The 25575-nt window shown below is 45.3% G+C and overlaps 2 protein-coding genes across 3 annotated transcripts in view; both read right to left on the bottom strand.

Moving 5' to 3' along the window:
- LOC103281588 (uncharacterized) overlaps positions 1 to 2356 on the bottom strand; it is a 29366-nt gene extending 27010 nt beyond the window's left edge. For both annotated transcript variants that reach the window (XM_062969117.1, XM_062969125.1), the window contains exon 1: positions 2105 to 2356. In XM_062969117.1, the coding sequence (XP_062825187.1) occupies positions 2105 to 2341 (237 nt within the window). In that variant the 5' untranslated portion in view covers positions 2342 to 2356. The remainder of the gene's footprint in view (positions 1 to 2104) is intronic.
- A 7148-nt stretch (positions 2357 to 9504) lies between these two features.
- Positions 9505 to 25506, bottom strand: LOC103282120 (uncharacterized). The gene is made up of 4 exons (XM_062969111.1): positions 23629 to 25506; positions 17729 to 18048; positions 15137 to 15343; positions 9505 to 11901 (listed from the first exon to the last, which is right to left on the bottom strand). The coding sequence occupies exons 2-4, from the start codon at positions 18018 to 18020 to the stop codon at positions 11639 to 11641; spliced, it is 762 nt and encodes a 253-aa protein (XP_062825181.1). The 5' UTR covers positions 18021 to 18048; positions 23629 to 25506; the 3' UTR covers positions 9505 to 11638.
- Between the last annotated feature and the right edge of the window lie 69 nt (positions 25507 to 25575).

Below are 25575 nucleotides of genomic sequence, written 5' to 3'. Positions count from 1 at the left end.
CCAAACTTTTTAAACAGGGGGCCAGTTCATGATTCTTCGGACCGTTGGAGGGCCAGACTAAAGTTGGCCACCGAGCAATAATTAATAATAATAACAACAATAATAATAATAATAATAATAAAAAAGAGGGTTGGAAGAGACCCCTTGGGCCATTTAGTCCAACCCCCTTCTGCCTCTGTGCACCAAAAGCACAAAGCAACCCTGACAGATGGCCACCCAGCCTCAATGTTAATAATAATAATAATAATAATAATAATAATAATAATAATAAAGAGGGTTGGAAGAGACCCCTTGGGCCATTTAGTCCAACCCCCTTCTGCCTCTGTGCACCAAAAGCACAAAGCAACCCTGACAGATGGCCACCCAGCCTCAATGTTAATAATAATAATAATAATAATAATAATAATAATAAAGAGGGTTGGAAGAGACCCCTTGGGCCATTTAGTCCAACCCCCTTCTGCCTCTGTGCACCAAAAGCACAAAGCAACCCTGACAGATGGCCACCCAGCCTCAATGTTGTTGATAATAATAATAATAGTAGTAGTAATAATAATAATAATAATATAGGGTTTTGGAACACAATACTCCTGACCTCACAATTGTGTTAAAAAACAAAGTATGGATTATCGATGTTGCAATCTCAGGTGACAGAAGGATTGAGGAGAAACAACTGGAAAAGCTGACACGATATGAGGATTTAAAGATCGAATTACAAAGACTCTGGCACAAGCCAGTCAAGGTGGTCCCAGTGGTGATCGGCACACTGAATGCAGTTCCTAAAGACCTTGGCCTGCACTTAAACACAATCGGTGCTGACAAAATCCCCATCTGCCAGCTGCAGAAGGCCACCTTACTGGGATCTGCACGCATTATTCGCTGATACATCACACAGTCCTAGACACTTGGGAAGTGTCCAACGTATGATCCAATACAACAGCCAGCAGAGTGTCTGCTGTGGACTTATCTTGTTGTGTTTCTAATAATAATAATAATAATAATAATAACAATAATAATACAGTAATAATAAGGGTTTTAAGAGAAGAAGAGACCCCTTGGGTCATTTAGCCCAACCCCTTCTGCCCTTGTGCCTTGGGGGCCGGATAAATGGCTTCGATGGGCCGCATCCGGCCCCCGGGCCTTAGTTTGGGGACCCCTGTTTTAAGCTTTGTATCCTGTTTTCATCTGACTAATGTCTACTATGCTTTAAAATGCTTTATGATTTATTTTATTTTTATTTTATTTTATTACTAGCTGTGCCCGGCCACGCGTTGCTGTGGCAAAGTGGTGGTGGTATTGGTTAAAAATTGTTGTGTAATTTTTATTTGATGTTATTTGCAATTTTTTATTAATTTTATTGTAAGTTATATTTTTATTTATTATATTTTATTATTTTATTGTATTATTTTTTAGTTATTTTCTGTTATGATAGTATTTTATTGTATTAATTTTTTAGTGTTTTTTATTATTTTTGATTGGGTTGCTAGGAGACCAAGTTGGAGGAGCTTAGCCTTCTAACTGGCAGCAATTGGATAAAAGCAATTATTCCTCTCCCTCTAATTAGGACTTTACTTTTCTTTTCTTTTTGTTGAATCAACCTAGAGGCGTGAATGATGGGTTGTGTTGTCAAATTTCGAGGTTGGGGGGCCTGTAGTTTTGTTGTTTTGTGGGTCGCCATGATGCCATCACTCTTTTATATATATAGATTATTATCAGCTTAAGCAACTGAGGGGGGAAAGGGCCTGATGCTGTCAGGAAGGGTGGGAGTTGCACTCCAAAACCACTGGAGGGACCCAGTTTGCCCATGGCTGAGTTAAACTGGGAAGAGAGCAATGCACTGGGAAGGCAACCTCTATCCAGCTGAGGCGGGCAAGGCTTCCAGGCAGCCGAAAGCAAACGTCGGAGGGCAGGCTAATTGCCGCCTCAGGCCGCAAAAGGAAGGAGGCGGCCAAGTGGGTTCCAAACGGGAGGGCTCTTGTTGGCGTGCCTTCCCTTTCCTGGGCTTTTGTTTCGCCCTGCTCTCTGCACATGCTCAGGGGACGGGACCCTCTTCCCTGGCGCCAAGGGGCTCCTGAGCATAAGCAGAGCGCCTCCCTGCCCTGCTTACCCGGGCATAAGGCGGACCGTCGGATGAGCGGGATCCGGCGCGAGGAGAAGGTATCTCCGTCCCCGGGGAAGAAGGAGGCTTGGCTTGGGCCAGGGTCCCGGTCCTGAGACCCCCGAAGAGGAGAAGGAAGGAAGGAAGGAAGGAAGGAAAAACGAAAGCGAAAGACAAGGAGAGGAGGAGGAGGAGGAGGAGGAGAGGAGGAAGGCCCCGCCCTTCATGCTGCAGGAAAAGCACCATCAAAGCCCCCCCAGCAGATGGCCACCCAGCCTCTGTTTCAAAGCCTCCAAGGGAGAAGTTTCCACCAGACTCAGAGACACAGAGTTTCACTTCTGAATAGTTCTTCTTACAATCTCGAAGTTGGGTTGCTGTCAGTTTTCCAGGCTGGCTGCAGCATTCTCTCCCGACGTTTCGCCCACATCTACAACAGGCATCCCCAGAGGTATCGAAGCGTATGGCCATGTTCCAGAAGCATTCTCTCCTGATGTTTCGCCCACATCTATACCGGAGCGTGTGGCCATGTTCCAGAAGCATTCTCTCCTGACGTTTCGCCCACATCTATACCGGAGCGTGTGGCCATGTTCCAGAAGCATTCTCGCCTGACGTTTCACCCACATCTATAGCAGGCATCCTCAGAGGTACCGGAGCATGTGGCCATGCTCCAGAAGCATTCACTCCTGACGTTTCGCCCACATCTATACCGGAGCGTGTGGCCATTTTCCAGAAGCATTCTCTCCTGACGTTTCGCCCACATCTATACCGGAGCGTGTGGCCATGTTCCAGAAGCATTCTCTCCTGATGTTTCGCCCACACCTATAACAGGCATCCTCAGAGGTACCGGAGCGTGTAGCCATGTTCCAGAAGCATTCTCTCCTGACGTTTCGCCCACATCTACAACAGGCATCCTCAGAGGTACCGGAGCGTGTGGCCATTTCCCAGAAGCATTCGCTCCTGACGTTTCGCCCACATCTATGATGACCGTCACCCCGGCTTTCAAATTGATTTGAACCCGCAGCGGAGAGTTCCGCAGATCCATCACCAAAAGGAACGGAGCGGGACCGCAGCAGACTATTATTAAAAGATCTTTTTTTTTCTCACTTTCCCCTTCCCTGAACTATGTAACAAATCCCCCAATAAAAGTAGCATTTATTTTAACAGTAACACTCTCTATCTGGTTATTTTGTGTCTTTCTCTGACTCCTTCCTTTGCATGCAATTTCTCCCTCTCTCTCTCTCACTAACCCGTCTGATCTTTAAACCCTGGCGGAGGCTTCCCCGCCATAGGTTAATACAGCGGACGATACAAATTGGCTCATATCTTTATCAAAATTACCCCTAGCACGCTCTTCTTTTAGTCCTAATCCTTTCTAAGGCCCCTGACTCAAGGACCACCAGCGGAACCAAAATCGGTCCAGTTCTCGGCACCTCATCAGCTGACTGTCAAACGGAACCGACTGCTCCTTTCAAGCCAGACTGCTCTCTTCCAGCCTTATCCCGGACTTTCCTCTCCCCGCGACCCGCGGGATGGTTTTAAGAGATCCCTGGTCCCTTTCTGTGAACTGGGGATGGGGGGATCGCTCTCCCGCTGGGGAGACATAGTTCTCCAAGGACCTTCATCCTCTCTACAGCTGCCAGGAGGATGCCAGGACGGGCGCCCTCCACGTTTCATTCATACCTTCATGATTTTATGAAGGAGAAGAACACTCTTCCCCAGACCTATCCCTGGACTTATGAAATCTTATACTTCCAAAGACTGCAACCCACATGTGCCTCTTCCCCATGCCATCTCTATGAATTCCTTCCACCACAGATGAACTCTTTTCCTCATGTATCCGTGAATTTTCATATTCTATGTACCTGGACACCCTCATGAATCACTGTTGTATGAATTTCTAATCGTTGGGCTAACTTCATGAATTGTGAGATCATGCTGCTAAAACTCCACTTTTATGAATTTCCATATTGGGTTCCCCAGATGTTGTGAACTTCGTTCTTATCAAATGTTTTCAAATTGTTTATATCATTCATGATTCCCCTTCATGCAATGTAACCCACCTCTATGGATTCTCCCTTACTTCCTTGAAATCTATCTATCTGCCTATATGTATTTGTACTCTTTGGGATCCCCGGAAAATATGTATTTTTCCCAGCTGGGTTTATATTCCAACTTTATTTTATTTTTCATTTTATTTCATATAATTGCCAAGTCATGAAATCAGATAGGGAATATTTCGAACTCAACTTGAACCCCAGGACCTGCCCCATTTTTCTATGACCCAGGCTTACCTTCCCAAAAACAAAAGGTTAATCCGCTGCTGCTTAACCTAATCAGATTCAGATTGCATGGACAATATAGGGCTTGAGTCGCCGAATTCGGAGTGTTGTCCTAAAGGTGATTCGCCCTCAAGGCAAACATTGTCATATCTCCTCCAAAAGGAAATCCAGGACACCTCAGGAAGGCGCCCTGCTGAGCCCATCGCCACCCATCCTTGTTTCCACCTCTGACACCCCAAGGCATATCTGAAATCTGTGTACATGACAGGAACCCTTGATTGCTGTCATTAATCCCTTTAGAATTCGGCCGGGCAGGAATTAATCCGATCTTTCCTGCTCAGTCACTTCATTGTTTCAATAACTCCCGCCTTCTCCTCTCTGATTGGCCCGAGTGGGGACAAAAAGCAGCTCCCTATTGGGCCAGCAGAGCAAGGCGGGAAACGAAAGCCCGCCTCGTTCAACACTCTAGCCTATCCGCGATCAGATGGGCGGGGGAGCGGGGCGGGAAATTCAAAGGGCTGTCAGACTGAAACATTGTATAAATATGGCTTTATTTTGGTTATATGGTACCCTAGTAGACTGAATGATCACTACTAGAGTCCTTTTCAGCTGAATCGCTCAATAAAGACTCCTTGGCGGATTTTCCTTCAACTTTGGCGGACCTTCTTCATTTCGGCTTCAGGTTGTATTGCGGCTCATATTCTCCTATCGGCTCCGCCAAGGTCCGTTCTCTCAGGACCGGATCGGGACTCTCCTTAAGGGCCCGATCCCCTAAAGCGCGGTCGACAACATCTATAGCAAGCATTCTCAGAGGTACCGGAGCATAAGGCCATATTCCAGAAGCATTCTCTCCTGACGTTTCACCCACATCTATAGCAGGTATCCTCAGAAGTACTGGAGGCCCTTCCCCAGCGCAATGGCTTAAACCATTCTGCTGGCAGGACTGCTGACCTGAAGCTTGGGTTGCTGACTTAAAGGTTGTCGGTTCAAATCCGAGGAGAGTGTGGATGAGCTTCCTCTGTCAGCTCCAGCTCCCCATGCACTTGCAGTTTCTCAAGTCGCTCCTGACATGAGGAAAAAAAATCCTCAGTGGTGGTGGGGTCTGTTGGAAACTAGGAAAGTGGGGTTTATATATCTGTGGAATGATGTCCAGGGTGCCAAAAAGAACTCTTGTCTGTTTGAGGAAAGTGTGAATGTTGCAATTGATCGCCTTGATTAGCATTGAATGGCCTTGCAGCTCCAAAGCCTGGCTGATTCCTGACTGGGGGAATCCTTTGCTGGGAGGTGTTAGCTGGCCTTTGTTGGAGGCAAGGGTAATTGAATCATTCACACCTGCCTCCAACAAAGTTCTTACTCCCACCCTGGATCTTCCACAGATATGTAAACCCCACTTGCCTAGTTTCCAACAAGGCTCACCGTTTCTGAGGATGCCTGCCATAGATGTGGGCGACACATCAGGAGAGAATGTTTCTGGAACATGGCCATGCAGACCAGAAAATGTGAATGCACTCATGGCCAGAACCACTGGGTTGCTGTGAGTTTTCCAGGCTGCATGGGCATGTTCCAGAAGCATTCTCTCCTGACGTTTCACCACATATGTGGCAGGCATCCTCAGAAGTTGTGAGATCAGTTGGAAACTAGGCAAGTGGGGTTTATATATCTGTGGAATGTCTCCTAGGGACGAAGCAACTGGGCTTTGAAGCTGCAAGGTTATTCAATGCTAATCAATGCTTGTGTAAGCCGCCTTGAGTCCCTGCGAGGAGATGGTGGCGGAGTATAAAAATAAAGTTATTATTATTATCATCATCATTATCATCAAGGTGGCCAATTGCAAAAATTCCCTCCCTACCTCCAGGAATTGAATTCCTCTTCACCAAATTGCAAAAGGTTCCTGGGCACATACAGAGTGCCTAAAGGATTGCAAAACGAGTGCTCCCTAGACCCCATAGCATTGAGCCTGAGCCCTTGGAGCGGGGACAACTGGCCTGCTTTCTGCATCCTTGAATAAAGCAAGAGACTTTGCGCTCAGGAGGCAAGACTTCCAGGAACCCAAAAGCGAAAGCAGCCTCTTGTTTAATCTGTTTTTAGTTGATACTTGTGTTTTAAATTGCATTTTATGACGTAACTGTGAATGATTGGGCTTGTGCCCATAAAAGCCACTCCGAGTGCCTTTGGGGAGATGGTGGCAGCATGCAAAAATAAAGTTATTAAAAATAAATAAAGTTATTATCTTGGCCTTTTCCTTCCCAGTCTGGCCTCAGGGTTCAGCCTTTGGAATTTGCACCTCATGTCAGAGGAGAGGTTTCTAGCAGAAGGGAAAGCAATGCACAAACAGGAGTGCTATTTTGGGAATCTCCACTTTCGCTTTCTTTCCTCCTTCCAGGAAACCAGGTCTTCTGTTTGGCCCTCTTTTGCACACAATCCTGCTCTGCCCTGCTCTTTGCACATGCTCAGGGGCTCCCTTGCCCCACCCTTCTGGGACAGGACCCTCTGCCAGGGTGCAAAGGGATTCCTGAGCATGTGCAGAGAGCCCACCAAGCTCTCCTCCTCCTCCAATACTTACTGCTCTGCAGCACAGGTCCCAGCCCTAGGTGAACGGGACAATGCCAAGAACAGACTCATTGACAGTCGAAGCCCACCAATGACGGATCTGGACCACACTTGGCACACAGATCTCCCATGACCAACAGAACTTACTGAGGAGATGGCCGACCTATCCAGGTGGGAGTTGTAGTTCACCACCAATGATGGGTCTGGACAGAATTTGGCCCAAAGAACCCTGATGAACAAGAGAACATACTGCAGGGTTTCGGTGGCTGACCCACCTGGGTGGGAGCTGTAGTTCACCCTGCATCAAGTGTCCTCTGACGGATCTGGACCAAACACAGACCCAACATGGACAGCTTTGAATATTGGCAAGGTTTGGAGGGATTGATCCATAATGTTGGGAGTTGTAGTTCACCAACAACCAACGAGCAGTAGATCTCCATCAGTGATGGATCTGGACCAAACTTGGCCCATAGATCCAACTTGGCCAACCCTGAATACTAGTAGGTTTTGGAGGGAATTGCCCTTGGATGTTGGGAATTATAGTTCACCCACACCCAAAGAACACTTTGAACCCATATGGCAATTTATTTATATATTTATTATTTATTACATCATTTCTACCCCGCCCTTCTCACCCATCAGGGGACTCAGGGGGGGCTTACAATATACATCAGAAACACAGTTAAAAATCATCCAAGATTAAAGATTACAATAAAAATTAAAATATCAATTAAAAACCAGAATAATTATACATCTAAATATACATTTCAGGCACATTTTTCATGTCCAGGTGGGGGTCTGTCAATGAGTCATATATTCATTCTGCAATTCTGCTGTTACTCATGCTCAAATGCCTGCTCCCAGGCATTTGAGCATGAGTAACATGCTCTTTTGTTCTTTTTCGGAAGGACAGGAGGGAGGGAGCCTGCCTGACTTCAATGGGGAGGGCGTTCCATAGGCGGGGGGCCACCACTGAAAAGGCCCTGTCCCTCGTCCCCGCCAGCCGCACCTGTGAGGCTGGCGGGACCGAGAGCAGGGCCTCCCCGGAGGATCTCAAATTCCGTGATGGGACATAGCGGGAGACACGTTCGGACAGGTAAGCTGGGCCGGAACCGTTTAGCGCTTTATAGGCTAAAGCCAGCACTTTGAATTGTGCTCGGTAGCAGATCGGCAGCCAGTGGAGCTGACGTAACAGAGGAGTAGTACGCTCCCTGTACGTTGCTCCAGTTAACAGCGTGGCAGCCTCCCGTTGGACTAGTTGAAGCTTCCGAACAGTCTTCAAAGGCAGCCCCACGTAGAGTGCGTTGCAGTAATCTAGTCGGGATGTAACAAGAGCGTGGACCACCATGGCCAAGTCCGGCTTCCCAAGGTACGGTCGCAGCTGGTGCACAAGTTTTAATTGTGCAAAGGCTCCCCTAGCCACCGCCGAGACCTGGGGCTCCAGGCTCAACGATGAGTCCAGGATCACCCCCAGACTGCGCACCTGCGCCTTCAGGGGGAGTGTGACCCCATCCAGCACAGGCTGTAACCCTATACCCTGTTCGGCCTTCCGACTGACCAGGAGGACCTCTGTCTTGTCTGGATTCAATTTCAATTTGTTGGCCCTCATCCAGTCCGACACAGTGGCTAGACACCGGTTCAGGACCTGAACAGCCTCCTTAGTGACAGGTGGGAAGGAGTGACAGAGTTGGACATCATCTGCGTACAGATGACACCGCACCCCGAAACTCCTGATGATCTCTCCCAGCGGCTTCATGTAGATGTTGAACAACATGGGGGACAATACAGACCCCTGCGGGACCCCACAAAACAAAGGTTGTGGGGCCGAGCAGGCATCCCCCAATGACACCATCTGGGACCGACCCTCCAGGAATGAGTGGAGCCACTGCAGAACAGTACCTCCAAGTCCCATTCCCGCGAGGCGTCCCAGAAGGATACCGTGATCGACGGTATCGAAGGCCGCTGTGAGGTCCAGCAGAACCAGCCGGGACACACTCCCCCTGTCCAGTTCCCGGCGCAGATCATCCACGAAGGCGACCAAGGCTGTCTCGGTACCATGCCCCGGCCTGAAGCCAGACTGTGCCGGATCTAGAAAATCAGTGTCAACCAAGAATCCCTGGAGTTGCGAGGCAACCACACGTTCCATAACTTTGCCCAAGTAGGGGAGATTGGAGATAGGCCAAAAGTTTCCGAATTGAGTGGGGTCCAGTGATGGCTTTTTCAACAGCGGTTTGATCACAGCCGTCTTTAGGCTTGCTGGAAATATGCCTTCCCGAAGGGAGGCATTCACCACCACCTTCACCCACTCGGCCAAACCCCCTCTGGCTTCTCTCACCAGCCAGGATGGGCAGGGGTCCAGGATGCATGTGGTTGGTCTCGCCTCTCCAAGGATCTTGTCCACATCCTCGAGCTCAACCAATGGACCTGGACCAAACTTGGCACACATACCCAACACGGAGAGCTATGAATACTGACGGCATTTGGAGGAAATTGACCCACGCATTGGGAGTTGTGGTTCACCAACATCTTTATGCTTTTTCTAATGGGGTCATTCATAAAATCCAAAACCCAAGCAATGACTACTTGTAATATTTACTTATTTATTTCCCACATCCTTCTGACCCCAAAGGGGACTCAGGGCGGCCTCAGAACAGGCAGCAATTCGATGGCAACATACAAATCCAGTTACAAGGAAAACCAAGCATTGAAACATGAATTATTAGAACATAAATTAAAATCACACTAGTTCAAAATCATAGTCCAAGGGTTAACCATTAGTCACGTTAAATCATTCTCATTATTGCACTGCTCCAACTACAGCTCGAATGCTGGGTCCCACAACCAACATGTCTTAAGTTCTTTCCTGAAAGACAGGGTGGAGGGAGATGTTGATTTCATTGGGGAGGGAGTTCCACAGATGAGGGGCCACCACCGAGAAGGCCCTGTCTCATACCCACCAGTTGCACTTTCAAGGGTGGTGGGACCGAGAGTAGGGTCCTGACAATCTTAACCTTCGAGATGGTTCATAGACGGAAATATGTTCGGACAGGGAGGCTGGACCAGAACCGTTTAGGGCTCCGGTGAGGAACCTGGCTGCTGCCCGTTGGAACATTTGAAGCTTCTGAACAGTCTTCAAAGGCAGCCCTATGTAGAGCACATCGCAGTAGTCTATTTGGGGTGTAACAAGAGCGTGGACCACCGTGGCCAAGCCTGACTTCCGAAGGTAATTTGTCCTTACAAAAGACCTAACCCGGGCATTGCTGAGTATGTAAGCTACTGTATATTTAGTGATAAAAAACAACGTTAATTAATTATTATTAATAATAATAATAATACACAATTATAATTATGTATTATATATTACATGTAATGGTACTAATAATATTGGAGTATAGTGGTATAGTACAATATAGTAATATATAATGCTTATATTGTGTTATGCTAATAATATAATATAGTGTATATATATATAATATATAACTTGTAAGCCACCCTGGGTGAGAAGGGCGGGGTATAAATGTTGCAAATAAGTAAATAATAAATAAATAACTGAAAGGATAGGATGACCGTGAATAATGCACTTTAGTTATCAATCTATTCTGTACTGCTGCTTTTAGTCTACCCACCCATGAAGATGACAGAAACTCTGTCTGGTTGCCAGTTGATATTATTATTTATTGTTACAATATTGCTGTTTTATCCTATTTTTATATTGTGAATTGCTTTTTAAGTATTTTTATTTTCATTGTGTTGTCGGGCCTTGCCTCATGTAGGCCGCCTCGAGTCGCTTTGGGGAGATGGTGGCGGGATATAAAAATAAAGTTATTATTATTACGCCAAATTGCTATATGTGTGTGTGTGTGTGTAAAGAAATCCTTGCAAAGTTGCTCGGAAAAGATCTCTGCAAAAAAAAGGAGCTCAGTATTTGCAGAGGCAGGCCACGCCTCAAACAATGTATCGGTTTGCTGGCAGATGGCTGAGATTGTCAGTTGGAAATCTGGGCTTCAAGGGAGAGCACAGAAAAGGCAAGCTCTCTGGCTACGGTCAAGTAGCAGTTTGAATATGCTATGCTGGATATATTGAATGCTGATTGATTAGTTATTGATCCTATGCAACTACAAGGACATTGTACGATTGCTGAACTGTTTACTTAATTTCAACTCAACAAGTAAAGTTCCTTTGTTCTTTTAATTCCTCTGCCTGGTGTGGTTTTCTTTGCACATGGTGTTAACTGGACACTGCTGGTTCCGCTACACACTCTAACCCTAACAATTATTATTATTGTTGTTGTTGTTTTGTTTTGTTTTTACTGGAAATATTCCAAGCCATAGATGGTTGAATCTGTGGGAACAGAGAGACCAGCGTAAAATAATAATTTTAGTATCTATATATATAAAAGGGTAATGAAATTTCAGCCTAGGACAAAACAATAAAATTACACATCCCAGAAACACTAAACTTGGCAGCACAACCCCTCATCCATGCCTCTACGTTCATACAACAAACAGCTCCAGCTACTCCAGAAAACAGCTAGGCTTTGAGACTGCAAGGCTATTCACTGCTATTCCACCTGGCCGACAAAGGATTCCCATAAGCCACAGCAACACGTGGCCGGGCAAAGCTAGTAATTAATATAATAGTCACCAACATCATTATCCTTTATATCTTTTTCTGCCCAATAGTGTGATGCCTGGCAGCTAGTGGCATCCTGAAATCAGAACAGATTCTGAGACTTGGACGGAGCGCCAGGGATTGCGGGGTCCCCCTCCCCCCCTTTGCAGCGGTCTTGCAGGACTTCGGCCACAATGGCCACGGCCTCCTCATTCATCGGGCAGGCGTAGAAGCCTTCTTGGAGGGTGTAGCGAGCGTGGAGGGTGCGCACCACGGCCGGGTGATGCGCCTGCTTCCTGGTGTCCACGGGGGAGGTGCTCTCCTTCAGTTTGTGGTGCAGCATCAGCAAGACCGCCTTGGGCTCACCTGGAAGCACAGAAACAGTGGAAGATGTGGGGAACGCTTGGGTTGTGGCAGATTGGGTGGCCCTGACAATCTCTTCTATGAGGGAAAACGGGTGTCTGCACATGCGATTCCCACACACTGGGACCAGCAAGTGAAGCAGCCTTATTCAGAAAGAAACTGAAGACCTGGCTATCTGAGCAAGCGTTTAAAGAATAAGTTTTCGTTGCTTCAACGCGGTCTGGATTAAGGTTTTTGTACAAGGTCTGGTGAATGAATGGCACAAGCATTTTGCACTGTTTTAATTTTGTTTATTGTATAGGTAAAGGTAAAGGTTTCCCCTGACATTAACTCCAGTCATGTCTGACTCTGGGGGTGCTCATCTCCATTTCTAAGCCAAAGAGCCGGCGTTGTCCGTAGACACCTCCAAGGTCATGTGGCCAGCATGACTGCATGGAGCGCTGCTACCTTCCCGCTGGAGCGGTACCTATTGATCTCACATTTGCATGTTTTCGAACTGCTAGGGCCGGGCTGTGGCGCAGCTGGCTAGTAACCAGCTGCTATAAATCACTACTGACCGAGAGGTCATGAGTTCGAAGCCCGGGTCGGGTTAAGCTTCCGACCATTAATAGCCCCGGCTTGCTGTTGACCTATGCAGCCCCAAAAGACAGTTGCATCTGTCAATTAGGGAAATTTAGGGACGCTTTATGCGGGAGGCTAATTTACAACACCATAAAACTGCCAGCAAAACACGAGGAAAAGAATGAGGAAGAACAGCCACCAATGGACAGTGAAGCAACAGCTCCCCCTGTGGCCGGAATCGTGAAGCTGGAAAAGATGTTAAAAATGCCTCTGTGTCTGTCTAAACTGAATGTTGTTTATTTGTTGGCATTGAATGTTTGCCATATATGTGTTCATTGTAATCTGCCCTGAGTCCCCTTCCGGGTGAGAAGGGCAGAATATAAATACTGTAAATAAATAAATAAATAAATAAATAAGTAGGCTGGCAGACGCTGGGGCTAACAGCGGGCGCTCACTACGCTCCCGGGGTTTGAACCTGGGACCTTTCGGTCTGCAAGTTCAGCAACTCAGCGCTTTAACACACTTCGTCACCAGGACTCCTTGTTTATTGTATATTATGATACTATTTAAATGTTTTAACTGTTTTAATGTTATTTTATTGTATATTGGTGTATTGGCATTAATTGCCATTTTTGTAAGCCGCCCTGAGTCCCCTCGGGTGAGAAGGGCGGGGTAGAAATGATAGAAATAAATAAATTAATACATAAAGATTTGATGTTTTTTTGCTCCAACTTGCTGTTTGTGCATGCTCAGAAGGGAAACTGAAAGAGGTTGCTGCTTGTGTTACAGGGCGTCTCTCGAGTTACAAGCATGCAACTCACAAACAACTCCTAGTTATGAACTTGGCTGAGACAACAAGAAGTGAGAGGAATCTCCACCTTGGAAGGAAGGAAATCCACTCCTGGAAGAGTTGTTATCATGAGAAAAAGGGGTCTCTGCTGAAGCTGTATCTCCAATCTTGTTTCCACAACAAGTTTGCTGAAGATATGCAGCCTAAACCTAACATCCAAAGTCCCTCTATTATTATTGGTATTGTTTATTACCAATTTATTAATTTACTCTATTAATTATTATTATTACATTTATTAGTTTACTCTATTATTGTTGTTACACTTACATTTATTTTACTCTATTTTTATTATTATTAATACATTTATTATTTTATTACATTATTATTATTATTGACACAACGACATTGTATGACACAGCAAACACGATAGATATGCTGGATTTCGTTTCACAAAACCACAAGTCGAACACTTTCCAAGTGTCTAGGACTGTGTGGTGTATTTTCAGATGATGCGTGCAGATCCCAGTAAGGTGGCCTTTTGCAGTTGGCAGATTGTAATTTTGTCAATGTCTATTGTTTCCAAATGCCGGCTGAGATCTTTTGGCACGGCACCCAGTGTGCCCATCACCACCGGGACCACCTGCACTGGTTTCTGCCAGAGTCTTTGAAGTTCACTCTTGAGGTCCTGATAGCGGCTGAGTTTTTCCTGTTGTTTTTCGTCAATGCGACTGTCACCTGGGATGGCGACATCAATGATCCAAACCTTGTTCTTTTCCACAACTGTGATGTCTGGTGTGTTGTGTTCCAGAACTTTGTCAGTCTGGATTTGGAAGTCCCACAGTATCTTTGCGTGCCCATTTTCCATGAACTTTGCAGGTTTGTGATCCCACCAGTTCTTTGCTGCTGGGAGGTGGTACTTGAGGCATAAGTTCCAATGAATCATTTGGGCCACATAGTTGTGCCTCTGTTTGTAGTCTGTCTGTGCAATTTTCTTACAGCAGCTGAGGATATGATCAATGGTTTCGTCAGCTTCCTTGCACAGTCTACATTTTGGGTCATCAGCTGATTTTTCGATCTTGGCCTGAATTGCCTTTGTCCTGATGTCTTGCTCCTGGGCTGCAAGGATCAGGCCTTCTGTCTCCTTCTTCAGGGTCCCATTTTTGAGCCAGAGCCAGGTCTTCTCCTTATCAGCTTGTCCTTCAATTTATTATTATTATTACTATTATTATAACATTTATTATTTCACTCTATTATTATTAAAACGATACAAAAGCTCATTTACATTGAAGAAGATGAAAATAATGATTTAATCAGGGTTGAACAGTCATATCTTAAATTACAGTTTGATGTAAAGATTCAAAAATATTTAATAATAATAATAATAAAAAGAAGAAGAAGAAGAAGAAGACGAAGAAGAAGTAGAAGTTTATTTATATCCCGCCTCCATCTCCCCCGAAGGGTACTCGGGGTGGCTTACAGCAAAATCAAAATACAAGCAATGATAAAATATTAAACATCAAAGGACAACAACAAAAACCAATAGTAAAATATACACAATAGGCAAAAAAACACAACACAGAATTAAAACATCAAATTAAAACCAATGAGGTTGCAATAGTGGATAAGCAAGGTGCACATTATGAGTAACAAATTTGTAAATAGATAAAGTGCATTAGAATCATTTAAGGGCACATTAGGTAGGGAGGAGTCCTGAATAATTTAAACTACTGATGCCTCAATTAATGTAATTTTATTGGTATCTTGGCGTATGCTGGAGTCAATGTACAGTGGGTTGTATTTTGTATGTCTATGTGTTAAATATTTTGATACAACCGATGGGCTAATCAATAAAACATGTTGTTATTGTTGCAACACTTCTGGACTTACCGCCAAGACCCTCGAGAGCGTTGGCCATGTCGCTGCCCACTGAGGTTGCCACCGGGCAGAAGACCACCAAGAAGTGGCTGGAGCCCTCTTGGTACATTTCCAGCTTGAGGTACATAAAATGATCGGAAAGGTGGTCAGAGACCTTCTTTAAGAACTGGTTTTCACAACCTCCGGTCTTCCCAGTGACAAGGACCTGGATAGGGAAAACTGGAAAATGGGAAGGGAAAGAAAAGAGGAAAAAAGCTTTCTTGAGGTGAGTCTATCGTGCACTTTGGATACATGACTTTCCTCATAGTCTTGAGAAAGTGTGCCTCACACAAGACCCCCAGAAGGTTTTGCCAGCTCCACATGAATCTGACCCCTGGACCCTCGGCTGTATGTGAATCGCTCCAAGACAGCTCACAAGCAGGATGAGCCTGGAAATATATCCAAGGGCTCTTGCAATGTCCTTGGTTCCCACGTCAGACAAAAGGAAAGGGTCTGACAGGCCTCCTCGAAGCTGACCTGATGGCAATGAGGTCTCACCAATTCCTGATCACCAAAGGCCCCAAAGTCCAGCCTATTACACAGGGTGAACTATGAGCGCACCTATGCTATAAAATTCATGTGGCTTGACACCATGTGAGTTGTCATGGCTATAAGGTTTGGAATTTGGGGAGGGGTTGTGTCAGGGTGGGATTTAAAAACATGAGCTCCGGCAGCACCCTGATTTATTGGTGATCCTTTGACTCTCCCCAATTCCTCCTAGGTCAGACTGCTTCCCGTCTGGAGAAGCAGTACCAACAAACGACACCTCAGTCACAAATCAGCTGAACACAGCGGTCCTAAGGCTTTATTCCAAATATATACAAAGGTATTTACAAGATACAAAGTCCATTGCTCTTTGTAGACATGCTTTCTCCTTGCTGTTCAGCAGAGCACACTGATAAGAGCACATTCCACACAGTAGAATGACAAACGTCCTGTCAGACCGGAAGTCACGACCTATAGGCTGCAGCAGGCTGTGTGCCTCACATAAGACCCCCAGTGGGTTTTGCCAGCTCCACATGAATCTGACCCCTGGACCCTCAGCTGCACACACATCACTCCAAGACAGATCAAAAGCAGGATGAGTCTGGAAATATACCCAAGGGCTCTTGCAGGGTCCTTGGTTCCCACATAAGACAAAAGGAAAGGGTCTGACTTGATGAAAATGAGATCTCACCAATTCCTGATCATCGATGGACCTAAAGTCCAGCCTATTACAAGGCGGACTATGGGCGCATCTACACTGTAGAATTCATGTGGCTTGACACCATGTGAATTGTCACGGCTCCAAGGTACGGAACCCGAGGATGAGTTGTCTCATAATTTGGAAGGAAAGGGGGGTAATCGAATCATGGAGTTGGAAGAGACCACATGGACCATCCAGTCCAAGCCGCTTCTGCCAGGCAGGAAAAACACAATCCAGCCTCTCTTTAAAAGAAGGGGCTTCCAATGGACTCTGAGGCAGAGAGTTCCACAGCTAAACAATCCTTTTTAGGGCTGGGAAGTCGTTCCTAATCTTCAGGGGGAATCTGCTTTCCTGTAATTTGAACCCATGGCTCTGAATCCCCGTCTCCAGGGCTGCAGGAAAAAAAGCCTGCTCTCAGTTTGTCAATATCTATTAATAACAACTCTAATTCATTGTGGCACCAATGCTTTTAGAAGAAAAGGATAAAGGCTGTGCAAGACCACTACTACCAGCATCCCGTTGCATGGAACTACAGCAGTTTAAGTGGTATCAAACTGGCTCATTCTGTGGTGTAGATGCAGCCTTTGAGATGATTCTATTGTGCAAACTGACCCTGGAGTAGCTTTGCAAGATAAGACTGTAATGCAGCACAACCAAACCGCCCCAAGACAGCACGGATTCATGCACAGAACTATGTCCGGCCTCCTCCCATCTCTCCCCTTCGACTGCCCTGGTGACATTTCTGTTGGGAATCATTCTGGACTACTCAAGTCTAAATGTAGTCAGATAGAGGATAGAATTAGATTGAGGAAATCCTTTCCCTGTTTCCAAAGCATGCCCAGATAGGCTTTACTGTGTTTCACTCTATCCTGTGTACATCACATCCCTTACTTTGAAGTTAGCAGAAATGTGAATCTTTAGGGACACTAACTTCTCATTGGTCAGAATGTCTTTTATGGCCCCAATAAACTGGCCCATGAGGTTGGAACCATTTTGGTTCATTCTTCTCCCTTTGTTCTTCAAGCTAACAACAACACCTTGCCGCTCCTCCAGGCAAGATGTAACTATTTAGATGTTTGTTATTTTTCCTTTCTTATTTTTCCTTAGAAACCAGTCTAGAGTAGACTAGACAGCTCCAAACCTTTCTATCTACAATTGAATTCTTTTTACCTGAATAAATACCTTTTTGTACTTTTACTGAGACTCTGCACTCCATTGCCATCCTAAATAGACAAAGGGTTCTCTTTGCTCACCCCATGTAAGTATCTGCTGTTTTGAAAGTCTGCTTTTGCTACTCTGCTACATTTTGGTGGAATCTTCCCCAGAGAGGATTAAATTGAGTCTAACCACTCAGAGATTACCACATCAATTTCACCCACCTCTTTTAGACCACGGAAACATAAACATTAGGTTTCCCGTCCTCTGTCTTCTCCTGGCCTCCTGGAGCTCTTGCTGAAGCTGCTGGTTCTCAGCCCTGAGCCGGGCCACCTCCTGGGGCGCTTGGATCTCCTTCTGCAGCCGCTGATTCACAGCCCTGAGCTGGGTCACTAATGTCTCAAGGGATGCTTGCAGTTGCTCCTTTTCTTGCAACAGGTTGGCGAAAGCTTCGGCTAGCCCCGCCGTGGCTTTGAGAAGTTCCTGGGCCACAGCAGGGTCTGGGAACCGGCTCATACCCTATGAAGGAGGACAAGCCTGGAGGCTTCCAAGCCAGACAAGTGCTTTTGAATAACCTAGACCACATGATCTAATCCAGGGGTCCCCAAACTAAGGCCCGGGGGCCGGATGCGGCCCTCCAAGGCCATTTATCTGGCCCCCGCCCTCAGTTTTAGACTTAGGCTTGCCCAAAGTCTGAAATGACTTGAAGGCACACAACAACTACAATCCTACTTGATTATCTCATTGGCCAGAAGCAGGCCCACACTTCCCACTGAAATCCTGATAAGTTTACAGTATGTTGGTTAAAATTATTTTCATTTTTAAATATTGTACTGTTTTTTCATTTACCAATATTGTAAATGAAATATTGTAAATGAATGATATGGTAATAATATAATATACTAGCTGTGCCCGGCCACGCGTTGCTGTGGCAAAGTGGTGGTGGTATTGGTTAAAAATTGTTGTGTAATTTTTATTTGACTTTATTTGCATTTTTTATTAATTTTATTGTAAGTTATATTTTTATTTATTATATTTTATTTTTATTGTATTATTTTTAGTTATTTTCTGTTATTTTAGTATTTTATTATATTAATTTTTTAGTGTTTTTTATTATTTTTTATTGGGTTGCTAGGATACCAAGTTGGAGGAGCTTAGCCTTCTAACTGGCAGCAATTGGATAAAAGCAATTATTCCTCTCTCTCTAATTAGGACTTTATTTTTCTTTTCTTTTTGTTGTATCAACCTAGAGGCGTGGATGATGGGTTGTGTTGTCAAATTTCGAGGTTGGAGGGCCTGTAGTTTTGTTGTTTTGTGGGTCGCCATGATGCCATCACTCTTTTATATATATAGAAGATTGTGTATACATATAATATTGATAATAAATATTATAATACAATATAATATTTATTCATTTATTTATTACAGTATTTCTACCCTGCCCTTCTCACCCAATAAGGGACTCAGGGCAGCTAATAATAATAATACAATATAATAACATTGTATAATATAATAATATTAATTATCTATATATATAAAAGAGTGATGGCATCACGGCAATTCACAAAACAACAAAAGTACAGGCCCCCCAACCTCAAAATTTGACAACACAACCCATCATCCACGCCTCAAGGTTGATACAACAAAAAGAAAAGAAAAATAAAGTCCTAATTAGAGGGAGAGCAATAATTTTTTTTATCCAATTGCTGCCAGTTTAGAGGGCTAATCTCTGCCCACTTGGTTGCCTAGCAACCAAGGGACAGCCAGGTTTCAGTTAGGGGACAGGCAGATTTAGGCCTCACTTAGGCTTCTTCCACAGATTATCTCATTTGCACTGGATTATATGGCAGTGTAGATTCAAGGCCCTTCTTCCACACAGCTATATAACCCATTTAGAATCTTATATTATCTGCTTTGCACTGGATTATCTTGACTCCACACTGCCATATAATCCACTTCAGTGTGCATTTTATACAGCTGTGAAGAAGGGGCCTCATATAATCCAGTTCTAAGCAGATAATATAAGATTAGAAATATATAGTAGAGTCTCACTTATCCAATGTAAACAGGCCGGCAGGATAAGTGAATATGTTGGATAATAAGAAGGGATTCAGGAAAAGCCAATTAAACATCAAATTAGGTAATCGTTATACAAATTAAGCACCAAAACATCATATTATACAACAAATTTGACAGAAAAAGTAGTTCCATGCGCAGTAATGCTATGTAGTATTTACAGTAGAGTCTCACTTATCCAACACTCGCTTATCCAACGTTCTGGATTATCCAACGCATTTTTGTAGTCAATGCTTTCAATATATCATGATATTTTGGTGCTAAATTCATAAATACAGTAATTACTATATAGCATTACTGTGTACTGAACTACTTTTTCTGACACATTTGTTGTCTAACATGATGTTTTGGTGCTTAATTTGTAAAATCATAACTTAATTTGATGTTTAATAGGGTTATCCTTAATTCCTCATTATCCAACATATTCGCTTATCCAACGTTCTGCCGGCCCGTTTATGTTGGATAAGTGAGACTCTACTGTACTGTATTTACAAATTTACCACTAAAATATCGCAATGAATTTAAAACACTGACTACAAAAACATTGATTATGAAAAGGCAGACTGCGTTGGATAATCCAGAACATTGTATAAGCGAATGTTGGATAAGTGAGATTCTTCTTTAATATGAAATAATTACTGGGATGGAATAATGCAGAACAATATAATCTCTAAAACCAGGACAGTAAATAAACAGTGGAATTCCAGACAGGAAACAATCAGGGCCAGCTAACACCTCCCAACAAAGTATTCCCATCATCAAAGTCTGGAAAATCCTCTGTTTTCTCAGGGCCACAGACAGTAGAAGCACATAAAATATCGCAAACAACACCACTCTGAAAACAAGGGAATTCCAGACAGGAAACAATCAGGGCCAGCTAACACCTCCCAACAAAAAATTCACTCAGGGAGGAAACAGCCAGGCTTTAAAGCTGCAAGGTCATTACATCCTAATCATTTTTCCTAATTGCAGCATTCATACTTGCCTCCAACAAACAAAAAAACCCAATCAGAAATATTGTATATTCACAACCTTTAGGAAATAATATCCCCTGATGGCGCAGCGTGTTAAAGCGCTGAGCTGCTGAACTTCTGGACCGAAAGGCCACAGGTTTGAATTGGGGGAGCGGAGAGAGCCCCCACTGTTAGCCCCAGCTTCTGCCAACCCAGAAGTTCAAAAACATGCAAATGTGAGTGCATCAATAGGTACTGCTCCGGCGGGAAGGTAACGCCGCTCCATGCAGTCATCCCACATGACTTTGGAGGAGTCTACGGACAACGCCGACTCTTCGACTTAGAAATGGAGATGAGCACCAGCCTCCAGAGTAAGACACGACTGGACTTAATGTCTGGGGAAAACCTTTACCCTTGACCTTAACTACCACCAATTCCTCAATACTTTATTTCCCAGACCACCAGACTTCGCCACAGCAACGCGTGGCCGGGCACAGCTAGTATATTATATATTAAATGTAATATTACTAATAATATTACAGTATAATGGTATAGTACAATATAGTAATATATAATGCTAATATTGTGCTATGCTAATAATATAATATATTGTATGTACATACAACTTGTAAGCCACTTTGAGTCCCCTTTGGGGTGAGAGAGGGTGGAGTATAAATGTAGCAAATAAATAAATAAATAAATGATTGTTGGGGGGTTTTTTGCACTACAAATAAGACATGTGCAGTGAGCATAGGAATTTGTTGGGTTTTTTTTTTTCAAATGATAATACCCTCATATTGTGCTAGCTTTTCCAGTTGTTTCTCTTCAATCCTGCTGTCACCTGGGATTGCAACATCGACAATCCATGCATTGTTTTTTAACACAATCATGAGGTCAGGAGTATTGTGAGGTATTATTATTATTATTATTATTATTATTATTAATTATGGATAGGGAGAGAATCCTGGGATATGTACTTTTCTGGGGCAACTGGAATCAGAGAATGCTAGGGTTGGAGGAGACCCTAAGGCAGGGGTCCTCAAACTTTTTAAGTGAAAGGCTGGTTCACAATCCCTCAGACTGTTGGGGGGGGGGGGCAGACTAGGATGAAATAGTCCAAAATTAGGATTGTTGTTGTTGTGTGCCTTCAAGTCATTTCAGACTTAGGTCAACCCCAAGTCTAAAGTTTAGGACAGGGGCCAGGTAAATGACCTTGGAGGGCCGCATCCGGCCCACGGGCCTTAGTTTGGGGACCCCTGATCTAGACAATCTCAAGACCATAGTTAAGGAAAGAGACCACCAAGACCAATCTAGATGGTCTCATAAGAACATAGGTAAGGAAAGGGACCCTCAAAGGCCATCTAGATGATCTAATAAGACCATCAGAAGACCATAGGTAAGGAAAGGGGGCCCCAAAGGCTATCTAGACAATTTCATAAGACCATAAGGAAAGGGACCCTCAAAGGCCATCTAGATGATCTCATCAGGCCGTCAGAAGACCATAGATAAGGAAAGGGACCCTCAAAGACCATCTAGACGATTTCATAAGACCATAGGTAAGCAAAGAGACCTCCAAAGACCATCTAGACAATCTCATAAAACCATAGGTAAGGAAAAGGACCCTCATAGACCATCTAGATGGTCTCATAGGACCATAGGTAAGGAAAGTGACCTCCAAAAGCCATCTAGATGGCCTCATAAGGCCGTAGCTAAGCAAAGAAACCTTCAAAGACCATCTAGACGATCTCATAAGGCCATAGGTAAGCAAAGAGACCTCCAAAGACCAGGTAGACTTAGGTCAACCCTAAGTCTGAAGTTTAGGACAGGGGCCAGGTCAATGACCTTGGAGGGCCTTAGTTTGGGGACCCCTGATCTAGAGCCAAGGGCCAAATGGGCAGGAAGCGAATCCTGGGATTTGTACTGTTCTGGGGGAAGTGGAATTGTAGAATCCTAGGGTTGGAGGAGACCCCAAGGGGTATCTAGTCCAGCCCCTTTCCGCCATCCGGGAAGGCACAATCGATGCCCACCTGACAGATGGACATGCAGCCTTTTGCCAGGGGCTGGATGGCCACCTGTCGGGAGGGAACTGATTGTGCCTTCCTGCCCTTGGGAGTCCCTTCCAAATCTAAAGGAATCTGCCCTGCCTTGGCGTCCACCGGGGATGGCTTTCTCCAGGGATTTTGATGCAGAGGGCAATTTGAAGCAGAGGGCAGAGGCCAATTTAAGGTGCAGGTGCTTACCTACAAAGCCCTGAACGGTTTGGGACCATCCTACCTCCATGACCGCATCTCCGTCTACGAACCCACGCGTTCACTTCGGTCATCTGGAGAGGCCCTGCTCGTGATCCCGCCTGCATCGCAAGCGCGGTTGGTGGGGACACGAGACAGGGCCTTCTCTGTGGTGGCCCCCCGACTCTGGAACACCCTCCCCAAGGATCTCAGACAGGCCCCGACATTGGCAGTCTTCAGAAAGAACTTGAAGACCTGGCTGTTCCAATGTGCCTTCCCAGATGAATAGGAAATCTCCAACACCAAGTCCCATAAGCACTTTATTAGAACTAAGATTGTATATCGCACTCTGCACTTGCCCTAGAAGCCTTATATTTCACCGGTCACATCAGCACTTTTAATCTTGTACCCATTACTCTGGCCCGGCCCAGTTCTATTGTGTTTTAGCGTATTGTTATTGCTTGTGGTTTATACTGTTTTAATTCTTTTAATTTGCCTTTGTTTTGTATTGTTACATTGTGTGTTGAGGCCTTGGCCTTTGTAAGCTGCATCGAGTCCTTCGGGAGATGCTAGCGGGGTACAAATAAAGTTTAATAATAATAATAATAATAATAATGAAGGCAAGGGGCGCTCAGTCGGGCCCGCTTTCACTTTCCTTTCCTCCTTTCCAGGAATTGAGCACAAACGCGGCCCTGCTTTGCTCTGCGCTCTGCACATGCTCAGGGGAGGGGCTCTCTTTCCCTTCAGGACGGAACCCGAAAGCAGCAAGGGCGGCGGGGAGCCCCTAGGCATGCGTGGAGGGCCGGCGGGGGTCCCCTCCTCGACCTCCCTCCCTCCCTCCCTTCCCTCCTCCGGCTCCATCCTTACCTCGGCAAGAACGCCTCGGCTAAATCAACCCACGGATCCTCGAATTAGGGCTCCGGATCGGGACCCCTCTTGCCCGCCTCTGCCCTGGACAGGAAGGGAGGCGAAGCAAAGGCAGGAGGAGGGGGAGGGGGAGGAGCGCAGGGATCGGGACCCTCCCTCCGCCAACCCCCGCGGCCCCGCCCTCAGCTCATGCCCTTCTCTGCCCATCACTAGGCAACACGACCTTTTTTTGTTCTTGGGTTATGAATGTCACTTGAGTTGCTGTGAGTTTTTCCGGGCTGTCTGGCCATGTCTCAGTAGCATCCTCTCCTGACGTTTTACCCACTCCAGAAGCAACTCAGGTTGCTCCTGACACGGAAAGAAAAGAAAAAAAGCCCACGTCTGTGGCTAATGGGTTGTGAGGTCTATGTGTTGTGGAAGGCTTTGATGGCTGGAATCACTGGGTTGCTGCAAGATTTCCCGGCTGTCTGGCCATGTTCCAGTAGCATCCTCTCCTGACGTTTTACCCACTCCAGAAGCAACTCAGGTTGCTCCTGACACGGAAAGAAAAGAAAAAAAGCCCACGTCTGTGGCTAATGGGTTGTGCGTGAGGTCTATGTGTTGTGGAAGGCTTTGGTGGCTGGAATCACTGGGTTGCTGCAAGATTTCCCGGCTGTCTGGCCATGTTCCAGTAGCATCCTCTCCTGACGTTTTACCCACTCCAGAAGCAACTCAGGTTGCTCCTGACACGGAAAGAAAAGGAAAAAAAAGCCCGCGTCTGTGGCTAATGGGTTGTGCGTGAGGTCTATGTGTTGTGGAAGGCTTTGATGGCTGGAATCACTGGGTTGCTGCAAGATTTCCCTGCTGTCTGGCCATGTCTCAGTAGCATCCTCTCCTGACGTTTTACCCACTCCAGAAGCAACTCAGGTTGCTCCTGACACGGAAAGAAAAGAAAAAAAGCCCGTGTCTGTGGCTAATGGGTTGTGCGTGAGGTCTATGTGTTGTGGAAGGCTTTGATGGCTGGAATCACTGGGTTGCTGCAAGATTTCCCGGCTGTCTGGCCATGTTCCAGAAGCATTATCTCCTTGTTGGGATTCATCCTGGACTACTCAAGTCTAAATGTAGTCAGATAGATGGGCTCGGGCTGTGGCGCAGGCTGGAGAGCAGCTGCAATGAATCACTGCAATGAATCACTCTGACCAGGAGGTCATGAGTTTGAGGCCCGCTCGGAGCCTATGTTTGTCTTGTCTTTGTTCTATGTTAAAAAAGGCATTGAATGTTTGCCTATATGTGTAATGTGATCTGCCCTGAGTCCCCTTCGGGGTGAGAAGGGCGGAATATAAATGCTGTAAATAAATAAATAAATGTGGCCCAAAGGATTCATTGGAACTTATGCCTCAAGCACCACCTCCCAGCAGCAAAGAACTGGTGGGATCACAAACCTACAAAAGTACTGGAAAATGAGCACACAAAGATACTGTGGGACTTCCGAATCCAGACTGACAAAGTTCTGGAACACAACACACCAGACATCACAGTTGTGGAAAAGAAAAAGGTTTGGATCATTGATGTTGCCATCCCAGGTGACAGTCGCATTGACGAAAAACAACAGGAAAATCTCAGCCGCTCTCAGGACCTCAAGATTGAACTTCAAAGACTCTGGCAGAAACCAGTGCAGGTGGTCCCAGTGGTGATGGGCACACTGGGTGCCGTGCCAAGAGATCTCAGCCGGCATTTGGAAACAATAGACATTGACAAAATCACGATCTGCCAACTGCAAAAGGCCACCCGACTGGGATCTGCGCGCATCATCCAAAAATACATCACACAGTCCTAGACACTTGGGAAGTGTTTGACTTGTGATTTTGTGATACGAAATCCAGCATATCTATCTTGTTTGCTGTGTCATACAATAATAATAATTTTATTTTTGTAGCCCGCCTCCATCTCCCCAGGGGGACTCGGGGC

This window comes from Anolis carolinensis, chromosome 1 (genome assembly GCF_035594765.1).
Source record: "Anolis carolinensis isolate JA03-04 chromosome 1, rAnoCar3.1.pri, whole genome shotgun sequence".
Classification (NCBI taxonomy): Eukaryota; Metazoa; Chordata; class Lepidosauria; order Squamata; family Dactyloidae; genus Anolis; species Anolis carolinensis.
The sequence above is the reverse complement of the archived record's forward strand: the minus strand, read 5'-3'. Positions and strand labels throughout refer to the sequence as shown.

Bases quoted from the DNA above. Each gene is read 5' to 3' on its own strand.
- LOC103282120 (XM_062969111.1), bottom strand. From the start codon at position 18,020: ATGAGCCGGTTCCCAGACCCTGCTGTGGCCCAGGAACTTCTCAAAGCC. The intron at 15,344-17,728 runs GTGGGTGAAATT...CCCATTTTCCAG, and splicing joins GTTTCCGTGGTCTAAAAGAG to TTTTCCCTATCCAGGTCCTT. The intron at 11,902-15,136 runs GTAAGTCCAGAA...CTGTGCTTCCAG, and splicing joins CGCTCTCGAGGGTCTTGGCG to GTGAGCCCAAGGCGGTCTTG.